The sequence below is a fragment of the Chelonoidis abingdonii genome, chromosome 2 (genome assembly GCF_003597395.2).
Source record: "Chelonoidis abingdonii isolate Lonesome George chromosome 2, CheloAbing_2.0, whole genome shotgun sequence".
In the NCBI taxonomy this organism is placed as follows: domain Eukaryota; kingdom Metazoa; phylum Chordata; order Testudines; family Testudinidae; genus Chelonoidis; species Chelonoidis abingdonii.
In genome coordinates, this window is record NC_133770.1 from 85,522,831 (window position 1) to 85,536,833 (window position 14,003).

The 14,003-nt window shown below is 42.7% G+C and overlaps 1 protein-coding gene across 2 annotated transcripts in view; it reads right to left on the reverse strand.

Annotated features, from left to right (window-relative positions):
* The window catches only part of LARS2 (leucyl-tRNA synthetase 2, mitochondrial), a 128,302-nt gene extending 114,614 nt beyond the window's left edge, over positions 1-13,688 (reverse strand). Inside the window, exons 1-3 of one of the 2 annotated variants that reach the window (XM_032803182.2) lie at positions 13,587-13,688; positions 11,148-11,394; positions 6,342-6,470 (exon numbers count right to left, since the gene is read on the reverse strand). In XM_032803182.2, the coding sequence (XP_032659073.1) occupies positions 6,342-6,470; positions 11,148-11,372 (354 nt within the window). In that variant the 5' untranslated portion in view covers positions 11,373-11,394; positions 13,587-13,688. The remainder of the gene's footprint in view (positions 1-6,341; positions 6,471-11,147; positions 11,395-13,586) is intronic. The other variant, XM_032803185.2, reaches the window with a different exon arrangement.
* Between the last annotated feature and the right edge of the window lie 315 nt (positions 13,689-14,003).

Genomic DNA, 14,003 nt, shown 5'->3' on the forward strand with positions numbered 1-14,003 from the left:
CCTAATCCACATCCCCGTCCCCAGCCAGACCCCCGGGACTCCCATGCCTATCCAACCACTCCCTGCCCCCTGACAGGACCCCCAGAACTCCCAACTCATACAACCCCCCACAGCACCTTGTGCCCTGACCACCCCGTTCAGAGACCCCCCACCCTAACTGCCCCCCCCCAGGACCCTCCTTGCTCCCAGTCCCCTAACTGCCCTGACCCCTATTCACCCCCTGCCCCCTCACAAACCCCAGGACTCCCATGCCCCATCCAACCCCCTCGCCTCTAGACCCCTCCCGGGATCTCATCCCCCTCCATCCAACCCACCCTGCTCCCTGTCCCCTAACTGGCCTCACCCCTTATCCAACGCCCCCAGCCCTGGGCCCTTTACCTTCAGGCTCCACGCAGAGCTAGATACGCTGCCCCGCGGGAGAGCACAGCCCCGGCCCTCAGAGTGCTGCGCGTGGCAGCAGCAGGGCTCCAGTTGAGCAGGGAGCGTGTCTGCCTCCCCGCAGAGCCAAACGCTGCCCCACAGGAGCACGCAGCCCCGGCCCCCAGAGCACTGCACACAGCAGCAGGGCTCTAGGGGAGAGGAGAAGGCGAGGGGAGGGGCCGGTAGCTTGCTGCGCTTGGCCTGGGAGCGCGGACCCCGCAGCTTGGCGTGCTGGGAGAGTGGGGCCATTTGACCACCCTGTGCGCACGGCTATGTTTCTGCTCCCTGCCCCCGCGGGGGAAGCGGAGGGCAGAGGAGAGCGCGCCGGGCTGGGCAGGATTTTAATGGCATGCTGGAGTCCCGGCAGGCTCCAGCATGCCATTAAAAATTGGCTCGCGTGCCGTCTTTGGCACGCGTGCCATAGGTTGCCGACCCCTGCTATATATTCATATGACATTACACTTACACTTGGAAAAAACACATGGAAGTAAGTTGCTAGTGTTACTGTACTGCAATTAGACAAAGACCCTTGCTAGTGAAGCCCTCCTACCTGCTTGTTCATATTAAGTGCGACACGGCATTTGCATCAACTGGTGCTCTATCATAAAGTGAAATCCCAAAGCAACAGAGAAAGAAAGAAAGTAGCAAATACACATTCCCCTCCCAACCCCTCTCCCCCCCCAAAGTTGTTAAAATGAAATTAAGGTTTCAGGCAAATATTACTGGTTTACATTAGTGTTTAAATTTAAAAAAATCAAACTTTGGAAATCTGCAAAGATGAAACACTAAAGTTGCACTTATCCAAAATAGTACCCAAACTGCTTAACTCTGTCCCACCTACCTGAGCAAAATATACAGATTTATTTACAGAAATTGGTTTAGAAACTAATTTAGTTAAATACGTGTAATTCCCTTGTGTAGACACTCTTATTTAAGCATTATATTGAGCTAACTTAAGTCAACTCCTCTCCAATTTAAGCTAAGTCAATATAAGACCAATTTATTTAAATTAGTAAAACTTTCTCCGGTAGATAATGCCTATATAAGCAAGCAGCATTCCCACTCTGCTCCTAACTCAATATAATGTCCAAACTAACGGTCGTTTTTTTGAGTTTTCCTTTACTGAGAAGTTAAACAACATAAATATCAGCCTCAGCTTCCCCCCAAGCATGGCCATGCCTACGATTTCTCATTGTAAACCACACTGGAACTCCCCCAAGTCCCCTTTTTACCTAAGAAAAAGACTCATCTCGTTTATATTCTGGGTTAGAACTAGTGGGACCTATCTGGCTTGTCTGACAGGATCAGACAGAAGAATAGTTCTACAAGTCCATGGGGCCAGATGCACTGCATCTGAGGGGCTAAAGGAGTTGGCGGATGTGATTGCAGAATCATTGGCCATTATCTCTGAAAACTCGTGGCAAGCAGGGGAGGTCCCGGATGACTGGAAAAAGACTAATGTAGCTCCCATCTTTAAAAAGGGAAGGAGGAGGATACAGGGAACTACAGACCAGTCAGCCTCACCTCAGTCCCTGGAAAAATTATGGAGCAGGTCCTCAAGGAATCAATTTTTAAGCACTTTGAGGAGAAGAAAGTGGTCAGGAACAGTCAGCATGGATTCACCAAGGGCAAGTCATGCCTGACTAAACTAATTGCCTTTGATGATGAGATAACTGGCTCTGTGGATGAGGGGAAAACAGTGGATGTGTTATTCCTTGACTTCAGCAAAGCTTTTGATACAGTCTCCCACAGTATTCTTGCCAGCAAGTTAAAGAAGTAGATGAACGGACTATAAGGTGGAGAGAAAGCTGGCTAGATCATCAGGCTCAACGAGTAGTGATCAATGGCTCCATGTCTAGTTGGCAGCCGGTATCAAGCCGAGTGCCCTAAGGGTTGATCCTGGGGCCAGTTTTGTTCAATATCTTCATTAATGACCTGGAGGATGGTGTGGAGTGCACCCTCAGCAAGTCTGCAGATGACACTAAACCAGGAGGAGCGGTTTATAGGCTGGAGGGTAGGGATAGGATACAGAGGGACCTAGACAAATTAGAGGATCGGGCCAGAATAAATCTGATGAGGTTCAACAAGGACAAGTGCAGAGTCCTGCACTTAGGATGGAAGAATCCCATGCACTGCTACAGACTAGGGACCAAGTGGATAGACAGCAGTTCTGCAGGAAAGCACCTAGGGGTTACAGTGGACAAGAAGCTGGATATGAGTCAAAAGTGTGCCCTTGTTGCTAAGAAGGCTAACGGCATTTTGGGCTGTATAAGTAGGAACATTGCCAGCAGATCGAGGGACATGATCATTCCCCTCTATTTGGCATTGGTGAGGCCTCATCTGGAGTACCTTGTCCAGTTTTTGGCCCCACACTACAAGAAGGATGTGAAAAAATTGGAAAGAGTCCAGTGGAGGGCAACAAAAATGATTAGGGGGCTGGAGAGCACATGACTTATGAGGAGAGGCTGAGGGAACTGGGATTATTTAGTCTGCAGAAGAGAAGAATGAAGGGGGATTTGATAGCTGCTTTCAACTACCTAAAAGAGAGTTTCAAAGAGGATGGAACTAGACTGTTTGCAGTGGTAGCAGATGACAGAACAAGGAGTAATGGTCTCAAATTGCAGTGGGAGAGGTTTAGGTTGGATATTAGGAAAAACTTTTATACAAGGAGGGTGGTAAAGCACTGGAATGGGTTACCTAGGGAGGTGATGGAATTTCCTTCCTTAAAGGTTTTTAATGTCAGGCTTGACAAAGCCCTGGCTGGGATGATTTAGTTGGGGATCGGTCCTGCTTTGAGCAGGGGGTTGGACTAGGTGACCTCCTGAGGTCCATTCCAACCCTGATATTCTATGATCTTTATGCAGAGTCCTTAAATGTGACATTGTTTCAAAGATTCACCTTTCTACTGTATCCATTTCTTAAGGAAAGCAACCAAGTATAAATGGCATTGCTCTCTAACTTTAAAATTTGCACCAAGAAAAACATTTCAAGATAAGACTTGCTTTGAATATTAAAAGTTATGAATTTTCTATCTGGAAAATAAGAGATTAAGAATGTATAGCCCTGCAAAACCCAAACTTGCTTTTTCACTGTATAAAGTACAAAAAAATCTTTCCAATTCATGCAAACAAAGATATATTTTGGTTTGTTATTTTTTAAAAATTGTCATTCATTTACTGCATATTCAGTAAAACCCAGTCAAGTAATGAAATGAAGCTATTTTTCTTGTTTTCAAATTCCACATATAAAAAAACCCCCAACCCCCTGTCTGTTGTAATCACCACACAGAGCAAATCTGTAGAAGTTTAGAAGCTGAGACAGCCTCTTGAAAAAACAGACAAGAAATTAATCTGAAAGAGAAATTCAAGAGTAAAGACATTGATTCCTACATCGTAGGAATTAGCAAGGTTGGTAACTTCAAAAAGATTTCAGAACTTTTCTTTTCATGTAAACGTTCATAATGACACAACTGCTCTGGGTTTGACAGACAATGAAAATCATTTGAGAGACCTTTTCTGTCTGTTATGGTATGTGAAGGTTGAATTCTTTGACGGCCCATCATTAGTCATAAATAGATCTGTAAGCAGATTAACACAAAGGAAAAGATATGTCTATTTATAGATCCATAAGAAATTCAGAGTGTTCTGCAACCACTGCTTCTAATACACTTCACATAGTCTTTTCTCACATAAAAGGTCAAAAGAAGTTGAATGCAAGGTCTGAAAAACTTTATCTCACACAAAAACTGGTTGGGAGGAAAGCCTTTCAGAACTCCTCAGATAATGAAAGTGAAGCAACCCATGTCTACACTACAAACTTTGGTTGATGCAAGTAACTTCATCTTCTACCATCAGCGTTTGTATATTGCTCAGGCATATGTACACTTGGCTGTTTGCATCAGTGCAGTGTACAATCACATGGAGTGCTTGTGTCAATGCAAAGTGCAGTATACCATAAGTAAATATTCCAAGTGCCACCTGTCACCATCCAGTGCAATGCCTTTGGGGAAATTTTCACCTCTTGTGGAGTAGAAATGACTCAGTATTTCTGAGACCTACGAGCTTAAGTGCACAGCACGCAACTTTCTGCATCCCATAACGCCATCTATATGCCATAATTTTAATGCCTTTAAAAAAAATCCCACAAACTCGTGTGGCACTTGTCGCTGTCCACCATCTCTGACAGACACATGGAGCCTGCAGAGCTCTACACTATTCTCATGAACACTGCACATACAGGACACAAGATTATTCTGTACTGGCAGACCCACAAGAAGTACCACAACAATGGGGGACTTGATGGTTTCTTCGAGGACAGTTTTTTAAAGCACGTAGCAAAAAACAATTCAAAGTTGTTGGTGGTGTTCATGGAGCAGCTGCAAGTGATGGAACACTGCTTCTGGGCCTGAGAAACGAGCACTGACTGCTGGGATCACATCATAATGCAGGTTTGGGATGATGAGCAGCGGGGGCAGAACTTTCAGATGCGGAAGGCCACCTTCCTGGATCTGTGTGATGAGCTTGCCCCAGGTCTCCAGTACAAGGACACCAGAATGAGAGTCGCATTGACAGTGGAGAAGAGAACTGGTGATCACATTGTGGAAACTTGCAATTCCAGATTGCTACTGGTCAGTGGGAAATCTACAGTGGGGATTGTTGTCAAGAAAGGGTGTAGAGCCATGAATCATTTCCTGCCACAAACGACTGTGACTCTTGGCAATGTGCAGGACATAGTGGATGGTTTTGCAGCAATAGGGTTCCCAAACTGCAGTGAGGCATTAGACACAATGCATATTCCTATTTTGACACCAGTCCGCATTGACACGGGGTACTGAAAAAGGCTATTTTTCTATGGTTATGCAAGCACTGGTGGATCAATGAGGACACTTCACTGCTATCAACGTGGACTGGTCAGAGAAGATGCATGACACTCACATTTTTAAGAACTCGGGACTGTTCAGAGAGCTACAAGCAGGGACATTCTTTCCCAACTGGTGGACTACCATTGATGATACTGAAATATCAATAGAGACCGAGCCTACCGCTTGCTCCCCTGGCTGCTGAAGCCATACACCAGCCAGTGGATAGCTCCAAAATTCAACTACCAACTCAGCAAGTGCAGAATGACTGTTGAATGTGCTTTTGGTAGATTGAAGAGATGGTGGTGGTGTTTACTCACTAGACTGGATCTCGGTGAGAAAAATATTGTTATGGTTATAGCTCCCTGTTGCATCCTGCACAATATCTGAGAGGCAAAGTAGTACAAGGTGCCACAAGGATGAAGGGCAAAGGTGGAAAGCTGTCTGCTGAGTTTGAACAGCCAGACACGAGGGTCATTACTAGAGCCCAGTGTGGAGCTATGCAGTTGACAGAGGCTTTGAAAGAGCATTTTAACAGTCAGCAACAGTGGTGTTCTCTATTGGTGTGTTTTCTGGGCCTGAAATTTTGAGTGCTGCTAAGAACTGTACAGCACTTGCCATACATTTATAAATATGACTGGATGTGCTCCTGAGCCTATGAATTACAGTAGAACCTCAGAGTTATGAACACTAGAGTTACGAATCAACCAGTCAACTCTGCATCTCATTTGGAACCAGAAGTATGCAATCAGGCAGCCACAAAGACAACAAAAAAACAGCAATTACAGTACAGTACTGTGTTAAACATAAATGACTAAAAAAAATAAAAGGAAAGTTTAAAAAAGGGTTTGACAAGGTAAGAAAAAACTTTCTGTGCTGGTTTCATTTAAATTAAGATGTTAAAAACCAGTATTTCTCTTCCCTTCAAAGCTGTATTAAGTCATTGTTCAATTGTAAACTTTTGAAAGAACCACCATAAAATTTTGTTCAGAGTTACGAACAACCTTCATTCTCAAGCTGTTCATATCTCTGAGGTTTTACTGTACAAGAAATCTTTCCTTACCTGCATCCCTCTCATTTTCTGGAACCATGCTATTGTGTCACTGATGGTATAGACACGAACATGGCCCATGTGCAGCTTTCCAGACGGGTATGGGAACATTGAAAGCACATAAAACTTTTGTCTTGATTTCTAGGAAGAATAAAAAAAGGTTAAACCCAAGTAGGTTAGCATTTAATTTTGAAAAAATAAATCAATAAGCAGTTTATAGGCTACACAATCTCCAAAAAGGCCTATTAAACAAAACAAAGTCATGTTACAGCAGGGCAAAAATAGGATTTGAATCAAAAATATCCAAGTTAAGTTTGCTGGTGGTATAAACTGGCAGAGCTCCAAACTTCAACTGGGTTGTACCAATTTATATTAACAGAGAATTTGAAACCTAGTGTTTTACCTCAAAAGTTAACTGCAAACATTCATGGAGTTTTTGCATACACCTGTTTTTACAAAAGATTCTTTTACAAGATAACAAGATGGGGGGAAAAGATTTGACTGTTCATTTAAAACTATAATTTGTGCTATATTTTAAAACAGACACGTCAGAATTGTACCAGATTTTAGGTTTCATAAAAATCCAAACCCAGAGTAACAGAAGTGTTTCAATTATTTTTTTAAAAAACAGTTTTAAAAAGCAAATGAACATGCCTCTAGAGTGTCTACAAACCAATTACTAAAGCACTGAGCTACTGCATGAGAATGTGAAAAGTTAAGGTGACTAAAAACTGACTACAAACTAAAGTGAAATTGATCACTACATTCCTATTGCAAAAACTAAAAATACATAAAGGCAACCTAAAGAGTGAACAGTAAGTGAAAATACTTAAATTCTGATTTTTTTCAATAACGTAATATTTGTAACATTATGATTTTTTTATTTGCAACTTTAATCTTCCCTTTAAATTATTCATAATCTAATTTTGGTCACTATATACATGATTATATCCATTGTTCAACAATTTACATGCTGGTCCATTATTCTTTAAATGCTGGTGTTACAAAAATACTATGATATCTTCTAAAAAAAATACAGTAGACCCTCGCAGTTACAAACACCTTGGGAATGGAAGTTGTTCATAAGTCTGAAATACTCGGAACTCTGAACAAAATGTTATGGTTGTTCTTTCTAAAGTTTACAACTAAACAGTGACTTTTAATACAGCTTTGAAACTTTACTATGCAGAAGAAAAATGCTGCTTTCCCTTTTTTTTTTTTAGCAGTTTATGTTTAACACAGTACTGTACTATATTTGACATTTCCAAGGTGTTTGTAACTCCGAGGTTCTACTGTATTTTTTTAAAAGCTATCATAGTATCATTGTCTCTGCTGCTGCCTAATTCCATACTTCCAGTTCCAAATGAGGTGTGTAGTTGATCGGTCAGTTCATAACTCTGGTGTTCGTAACTCTGCCGTTCTATTGTACTATGCATATTACTCTGTATTCCTATTTAACAAACACTCTTTTCCAAACATATTTTCCCCTACAGATTTTTTTTTTGTTTCCCCAGCAAAACTAAAGAGAATCAAAATGGTTTACTGGGGTAGTACAGACAACTAGCACATTAACACTGGATTTTATTAAATGTCACATTAACACCAGGAATGGAACAAAAATATTAAAAATAATTCTGAGTTTTGCATATTTATGAATGCTTTCTAGATTGTTGTCTCATACTAAAAAGGCATGCATTTAAACCAATTCTTTCCCTGGCATGCACACACAATTCTCATCTTATTTTCCTTCTTCATGCAAGTCAGGTCACCTCTCTATCTTTGTGACAATATAATGACTTCTATTTTCTGCCTGCAGAAGGACAGGTAGGCGGAGACGAGAAGCAAATGAGAAGGAAGAATGAGAGATTATAGGTACGTGACTGAACATAGATAAGAGTGAAAAAGAAACCTGGAATCAGGGGCAGCTCTATGTATTTTGCCACCCCAAGCACGGCAGTCAGGCGGCTTTCGGCGGCGTGCCTGTGGGAGATCCACTGGTCCCACGCCTTCGACGTACCTGCCATCGAATTGCCACTGAAACCGCAGGACCGACGGACCTTCTGCAGGCATGCCGCTGAAGGCAGCCTGACTGCCACCTTCATGGCGACCGCCAGGCCGCCCCCCGTGGCTTGCCACCCCAGGCACATGCTTGGTGCGCTGGTGCCTGAAGCCGTCCCTGCATGGAATTGTATTAGAGACAGAGTATACTAAAATTGTTATTCAAATATCTTCACAAAGTGGGGAGGATTTTTATTTTTAAGACATTAATTGTTCCTGGGATGCTTTCAATTATAGAAACCACTAAGAAACAAGCTTCCTTAAATACAAATGTAACATGCCACATTAGTGGGACAACACATTTAGCAGCTGGTCAGTGAAACCAAACTGCTCTTTGAAAACCGATTCCTTACAAATTTTATAATCTCAAAGGGTTTTTTCCATTTTTTGTTATTTTTTTTTTTTAAAGTGTTCAGGGGAAATGATTTACTTTAAAAATGGCTCCCTCATGGGTGAGACCCTCAAGTATTTTCCAATCACAGAGCTATGGAAAATAGGGTCTTAGCTTCCTAAACCATTCTGCTCACAATCTAGGATTGATTCTTACCAGTATTTTTTAAGTGCTTTGTCCAAGCCAGTTTAAAAAAAACCCTCAAACAATGGAAGTTTCTGCCCTTTCCTCTGGGTGATTATTTCTCAGCAGAACAGATAGCACTTTTAAGAAAACTCTCTCATAGTCAGCCTAAAATATAACTCATTTGATTTTACCTTGTACTAGTACCACGCTAAGCAATCCTCTCTCTGTTTAGGGCCATTCTACACTGAAAACTTACACTGACATAGCTACGTCTCTCAGTGTTGAGAAAAATCCCCACCCCTGAGACACACAACTATGCCAACCTAACCCCCAGTGTAGACAGCCCTAGGTCGACAATTCTTCTGTCGACGTAGCAACTGCCTCTCAGGGAGGTGGATTAACTACAGCGACAACAGAATTGCTCCCTTCACTGCAGCGAGTGTCTACACTGACGCACAACTATGGCATTTTAAGTATAGACATAGCATCAGTGTTGGCAGTCTTCTGTTGCATTCAGTTACCATAGTAGGGTGACCAGATGGGATGAAGAAAATATTGGGACATGCAGGCGGGGAGAGGTGGGGAGGGGGAAAGAGGCCCATCAGCAGAGCCAAAAAAAAAAAAAGCAGAGTCCCGCCAGCACGGCAAAAAAAAAAGTGCGGATTCCCGGAGTCCTGCCGGCAGTGAAAAAAAAAACAAAAAAACAGAGTCCCGGAGTCCTGCCGGCAGAGAGGGGAAACAAACAAAACAAAACAAAAATGGAGTCCCGCTGGCAGAGAGAGAGAGAGAGAGAAAAAAACAAACGAACAAACAAAAAACCCGGAGTCCCGCTGGCAGAGAGGGGGAAAAAAAAAAAGAAAGGCAGAGTCCCGCCAGCAGAACAAAACAAAAGGAAAAAAAACAAAAACACCAGGAGTGCGAAATATTGGGACAAATTGCGTCCCGACCAAACATCGATCAGGACATGGGACAAAATGCCTAAAAATCGGGACAGTCCCGATTTTATCAGAACATCTAGTCATCCTATACCAGTCACCTTTCAGCCTCAATCCAGCAACACTTACATACACACATGTACCCATCTTTATATATGTGAGTAGTCCCAGTGAAATTAACAGAACTATTAAGCACACACTGTAGAAATTACAAGAATCAGGGCTTTAGTCCTCGTTTTACCAACGTGTACACATTTAAGTCCTAACCTAGAAATCCAATCACCATGGGTGAACCCCTGCTCCTAAGCAGAGTCCCTCTAAAGTCAATGAAAGTCCTTTTTGCATGGGAGGACTCCTGCATTCATGTTCTCGGATTATAGAATCGAGCCTTAGTTTTTAAATCTTTCCTCATATGAATTCTGCAACCCCTATAATTACTTGTGTTGTTTTTCTCAGATTTCCCTCCAATTTATTGGCATTTTTATGGTACTGAGAAGTTTCCCCTTAAAAAAAAAAAAAAAAATCCCAAAGGGGCTTTTTTGGTCATTGTGTGAATTGTGAATTGCAAGCTACATGACTCTCTGCCCACAATCATCTTATTCTCGTTAGCTTTACTACTTTACAAATGTTACTCGCCCCTCCTCTGTAAAACTAATCCTAGAAGTGATGAAAAACTAACTTCATAAACCCTAGAATGACATCTGTATATATTTAAATAAATCTGAACATGAATAGTCTGAATACACATAGACTTATAAAATGAGTAATTATTTATTAAGAAGTTGGGGAAAGAAATTTGTTGTATGAATTACCACATTTATTTGCTTTTTCTTGACCATAACCAGGAAAGCTGTGTTCTCAATGTTCTTCTAATTGCTGGTCATTTTAAGTCATCCATTTTTCTTTCTAGAGTGATTTATTTGTATTTATCTGTTGGTATCCTATTGCTTCCACTACACCGCACCACGGGAAGTTTTTATTGCTACTAGCATGAAAGTTATATTTTTAAAAAAACAAACAAATATTTTTGGTTTTACTGCCAATGAATATTTTATTTAGAAGAAAGCTATTAAATAGGAGCCATATGTTTATAAATTATTTTGTCTTTTGTTAGCCATATTGTGTCCTTATTCACTTTTCTTATTATAACTTTTTCAAATAGTCTATTACAGGATATATTTTTGCTAAGTAGGGGATAATATAGATGTTTTAAACAATGTTAAGTACTCCAGACTGATGCTTTCAAAAATATTTCACCTTGAGAAAAAAAATCAAATATGAATTTTTCAAGTTTCTCAAAATGCTTACATCTGTTTCTGAAGTTTTGCAAAACTGTTCCTTCATTCTTGGAAGCCACCACTTCTCAACTTTCTTTCTTGTTTCCAATCCATAGTTTCTTTCCCACTTCCCCGTCTCACTGTAAATAGATCTGATCCATCCTGGAATCAAACCCTTTTGCCATTTAATGAAGTCACTTAGCTGCCTTTTCAGACATGAGGAACAAACTCCAAATCTCTGCCAAGCAGACTGCATGTTTTAGGATACAATGGCTGTTCTGAAAAATACAAAAACATAATTTTTAATCTAAGGTCAAGCAATGAATACTACAGTAGAAATCCGTACTACAATTTTATTGTAATGAAACATACATTAAGCATGGTTTAAATAATATTTGTTTATTTCAGATTGTACTTGCATTCTATTTCTAGTGTGGGTTCTTAAAGCAGTCAACTTTAAAGAACTGGCTCTGGCCCTGGGAGGGGCACCAACATGAAACTAGTTTGGCAGTATTAGATTATTTCCTAAAGGGATGAAATCATTCTACAATCTCCCAGAAAAATCAGTATCAACCCCCTGAGATTACAGATATTTGCACTAACAGAATTTGGAAAAGGCTATAATTTTTTTTAATAGTTATTTGGGATGAGGACAGGGGAAGGTGGGAGTTACAAATTAATTGACTATATTTGAGATTGTTTTGTAACTGCTGAAAAGCCAGGGGGGTGGACTATGGTTACTAGATTTCAGATTGACATTCGCCTCTGGTTACTCCCCTGCAGGGCATTAGATGGAAAACTTACTACTAAACTCTTCAGTTTCAGATGTGGTTCAACAAGTCATGAGAAAGATAATGATGATGAGCCCCAATTCGCTCAGACAATGGGCAAGTTATGGAAACTTCTCTTCACACACTTTTGGAGCTCTCAATCCGTTATCACGAAAAGAAGTCAGAGATGGTAAAGACCTATTAGCCCATCTCTTTTGACAGTGTAGGATTGTTGCTAGTGCTAACAACTTTTCCTACTTTTATTAGGAGAATATTCCACAGCCTTTAAATAAATAAATAGAGTGTCTCACTGATAGGAAGATTTTCCTGAGATTCATTCTAAATTTCCCTTTTTAATCTCATCCCATTACTCTTGCTGCTATCCCTTGCACCATGCCAATTCTTCTCCATCCTTAGGCCTAGTTTGTCCTTTAAAGTTGTAGTGGTATAACATTTCAGTAAAAGGTGTAGGTTTTTTTAATATAGAAAATGGCTAGGGAGCACTGGACTCAAGAGATCTGGGTTCTCCTGACCTTCTGGATGACTTTGGACATATTTCATCTCAGCTTCCCCATCTATAAAATGGGTATAATGATACTGTCTTCCTTTCTAAAGTGCTATATAAAAACCAAGTGGTATATTACCACCACCTCATTCCACAATGTGATGTCTCTATCTATGCAGCTCAAAACTACATTGGCCACTTTTGCTGCTCTGTTGCACTGCAAATTATTTTCTCCTCTCATCCCCAAGGGTGGTCTTCTTCAGCATTACTGCTTCCCAAATTTGTTCCTCCCACTGAACCTATTGCAGTTGAATCCTTCACTCAGAAGAGACAAAACCATTTGCGTGGAATGAATGGAATCAAGTTCCTGAAAGATTTAATTTACAGTAGGGTCTCAATCTTTCATTGGGCTAAAAACAGAAGTCCCCCCCACCAACTAAATAATTTTATTGCAGTGTAATACAAATAATAATGATGATTAATAAATCATTGACAGTCATTTTCTCTTTATTCAGTTCTGAACAAAAAAGGATAAAACCTTGTGAAGCCACGCCTCGGGTGGTGCACAGATGTGGGAAAGCACATTGTACTGAGTGAGCAGCTTGGGAGAGAGGAGTTAACTACACACCAGTGCTTGTCACCAGTGTGGTGATGGAAGAGGACGTGGGATGCTTTAGAGACGAAGTAGTTACAGGAGGTTCTATGTTAGGATGGGGGCTTGGACATGCCCTAGGTGGTAGTTAAGGGGGTTCTAAGGTAGGGTTGGGGGTTTTAGGTTACAGGTGGAAGGTTCTGGGATGGGAGTGCTTTGGGGAGTAGTTATGGGGATTCTAGGGTGGGGTAGGAGTTCTGGGAAGAGGACACTCTGCAAGGTAGTTATGGGGGTTCTAGGTTGGAGCGGCAGTGTTAGGGTTAGATGCTTTGGTGAATGAGTACTTACAGAGGTCTAGGTTATGGGTGGGGGTGCGGTACTCGCTGCAGTGCTGGATAGGGAGTTGCTACAGCCTAGGGGATGGTTCGGACAAGGAACCATTATGGGGGGAGCTGGGTGCTCAGGGACGGTTGGGGCCGTTACGGGGAAGGTCGCTTGGGGGCGGTATGGACTCGGGGCCGTTATGCCGATGCTGAAGTAGGGGGTCGTCGCGAGCCACGTCTGTGCGCGGGGACCAGAGGGAGGAGGGAAGGATCGTGTTACCTGCGCGGGAGCCCCGGCTGCTGCGTCCGCCCCCCCCTCACGCGCTCCGACCGCCTTCCGCTTTCGCGCTGGGCGCCGCCATGTTTTTACCGCCTCCAACGCAGGTACCCCCGCCCCCCGGGAAGAGGCGGGCCGAAGGGCGGGGCCACGGGGACGGGGCGGGGTTTGGGCGGTCCCCCTGTTGGCTCCGGCAGGTGGTGGGGTTCCCCTGTCACTGTGGCCGCTCCAGGCACCGCATCGCGCGGCACGGCCCGGCGCAGCCTCGCGTCAAGCCGTGGGGCGGGCGCTCAGGAGTCAGCACTCGGAGCCCCCCGCGGTGCGCCGGCCGCCTCCTTCCCCACGTGCCCGGATCCCGATTTCCTTGGCGCGCCGGCCGGGGCGGGGCCCAGGCTGTGACGAGAGCTGGGAGTGAGATGC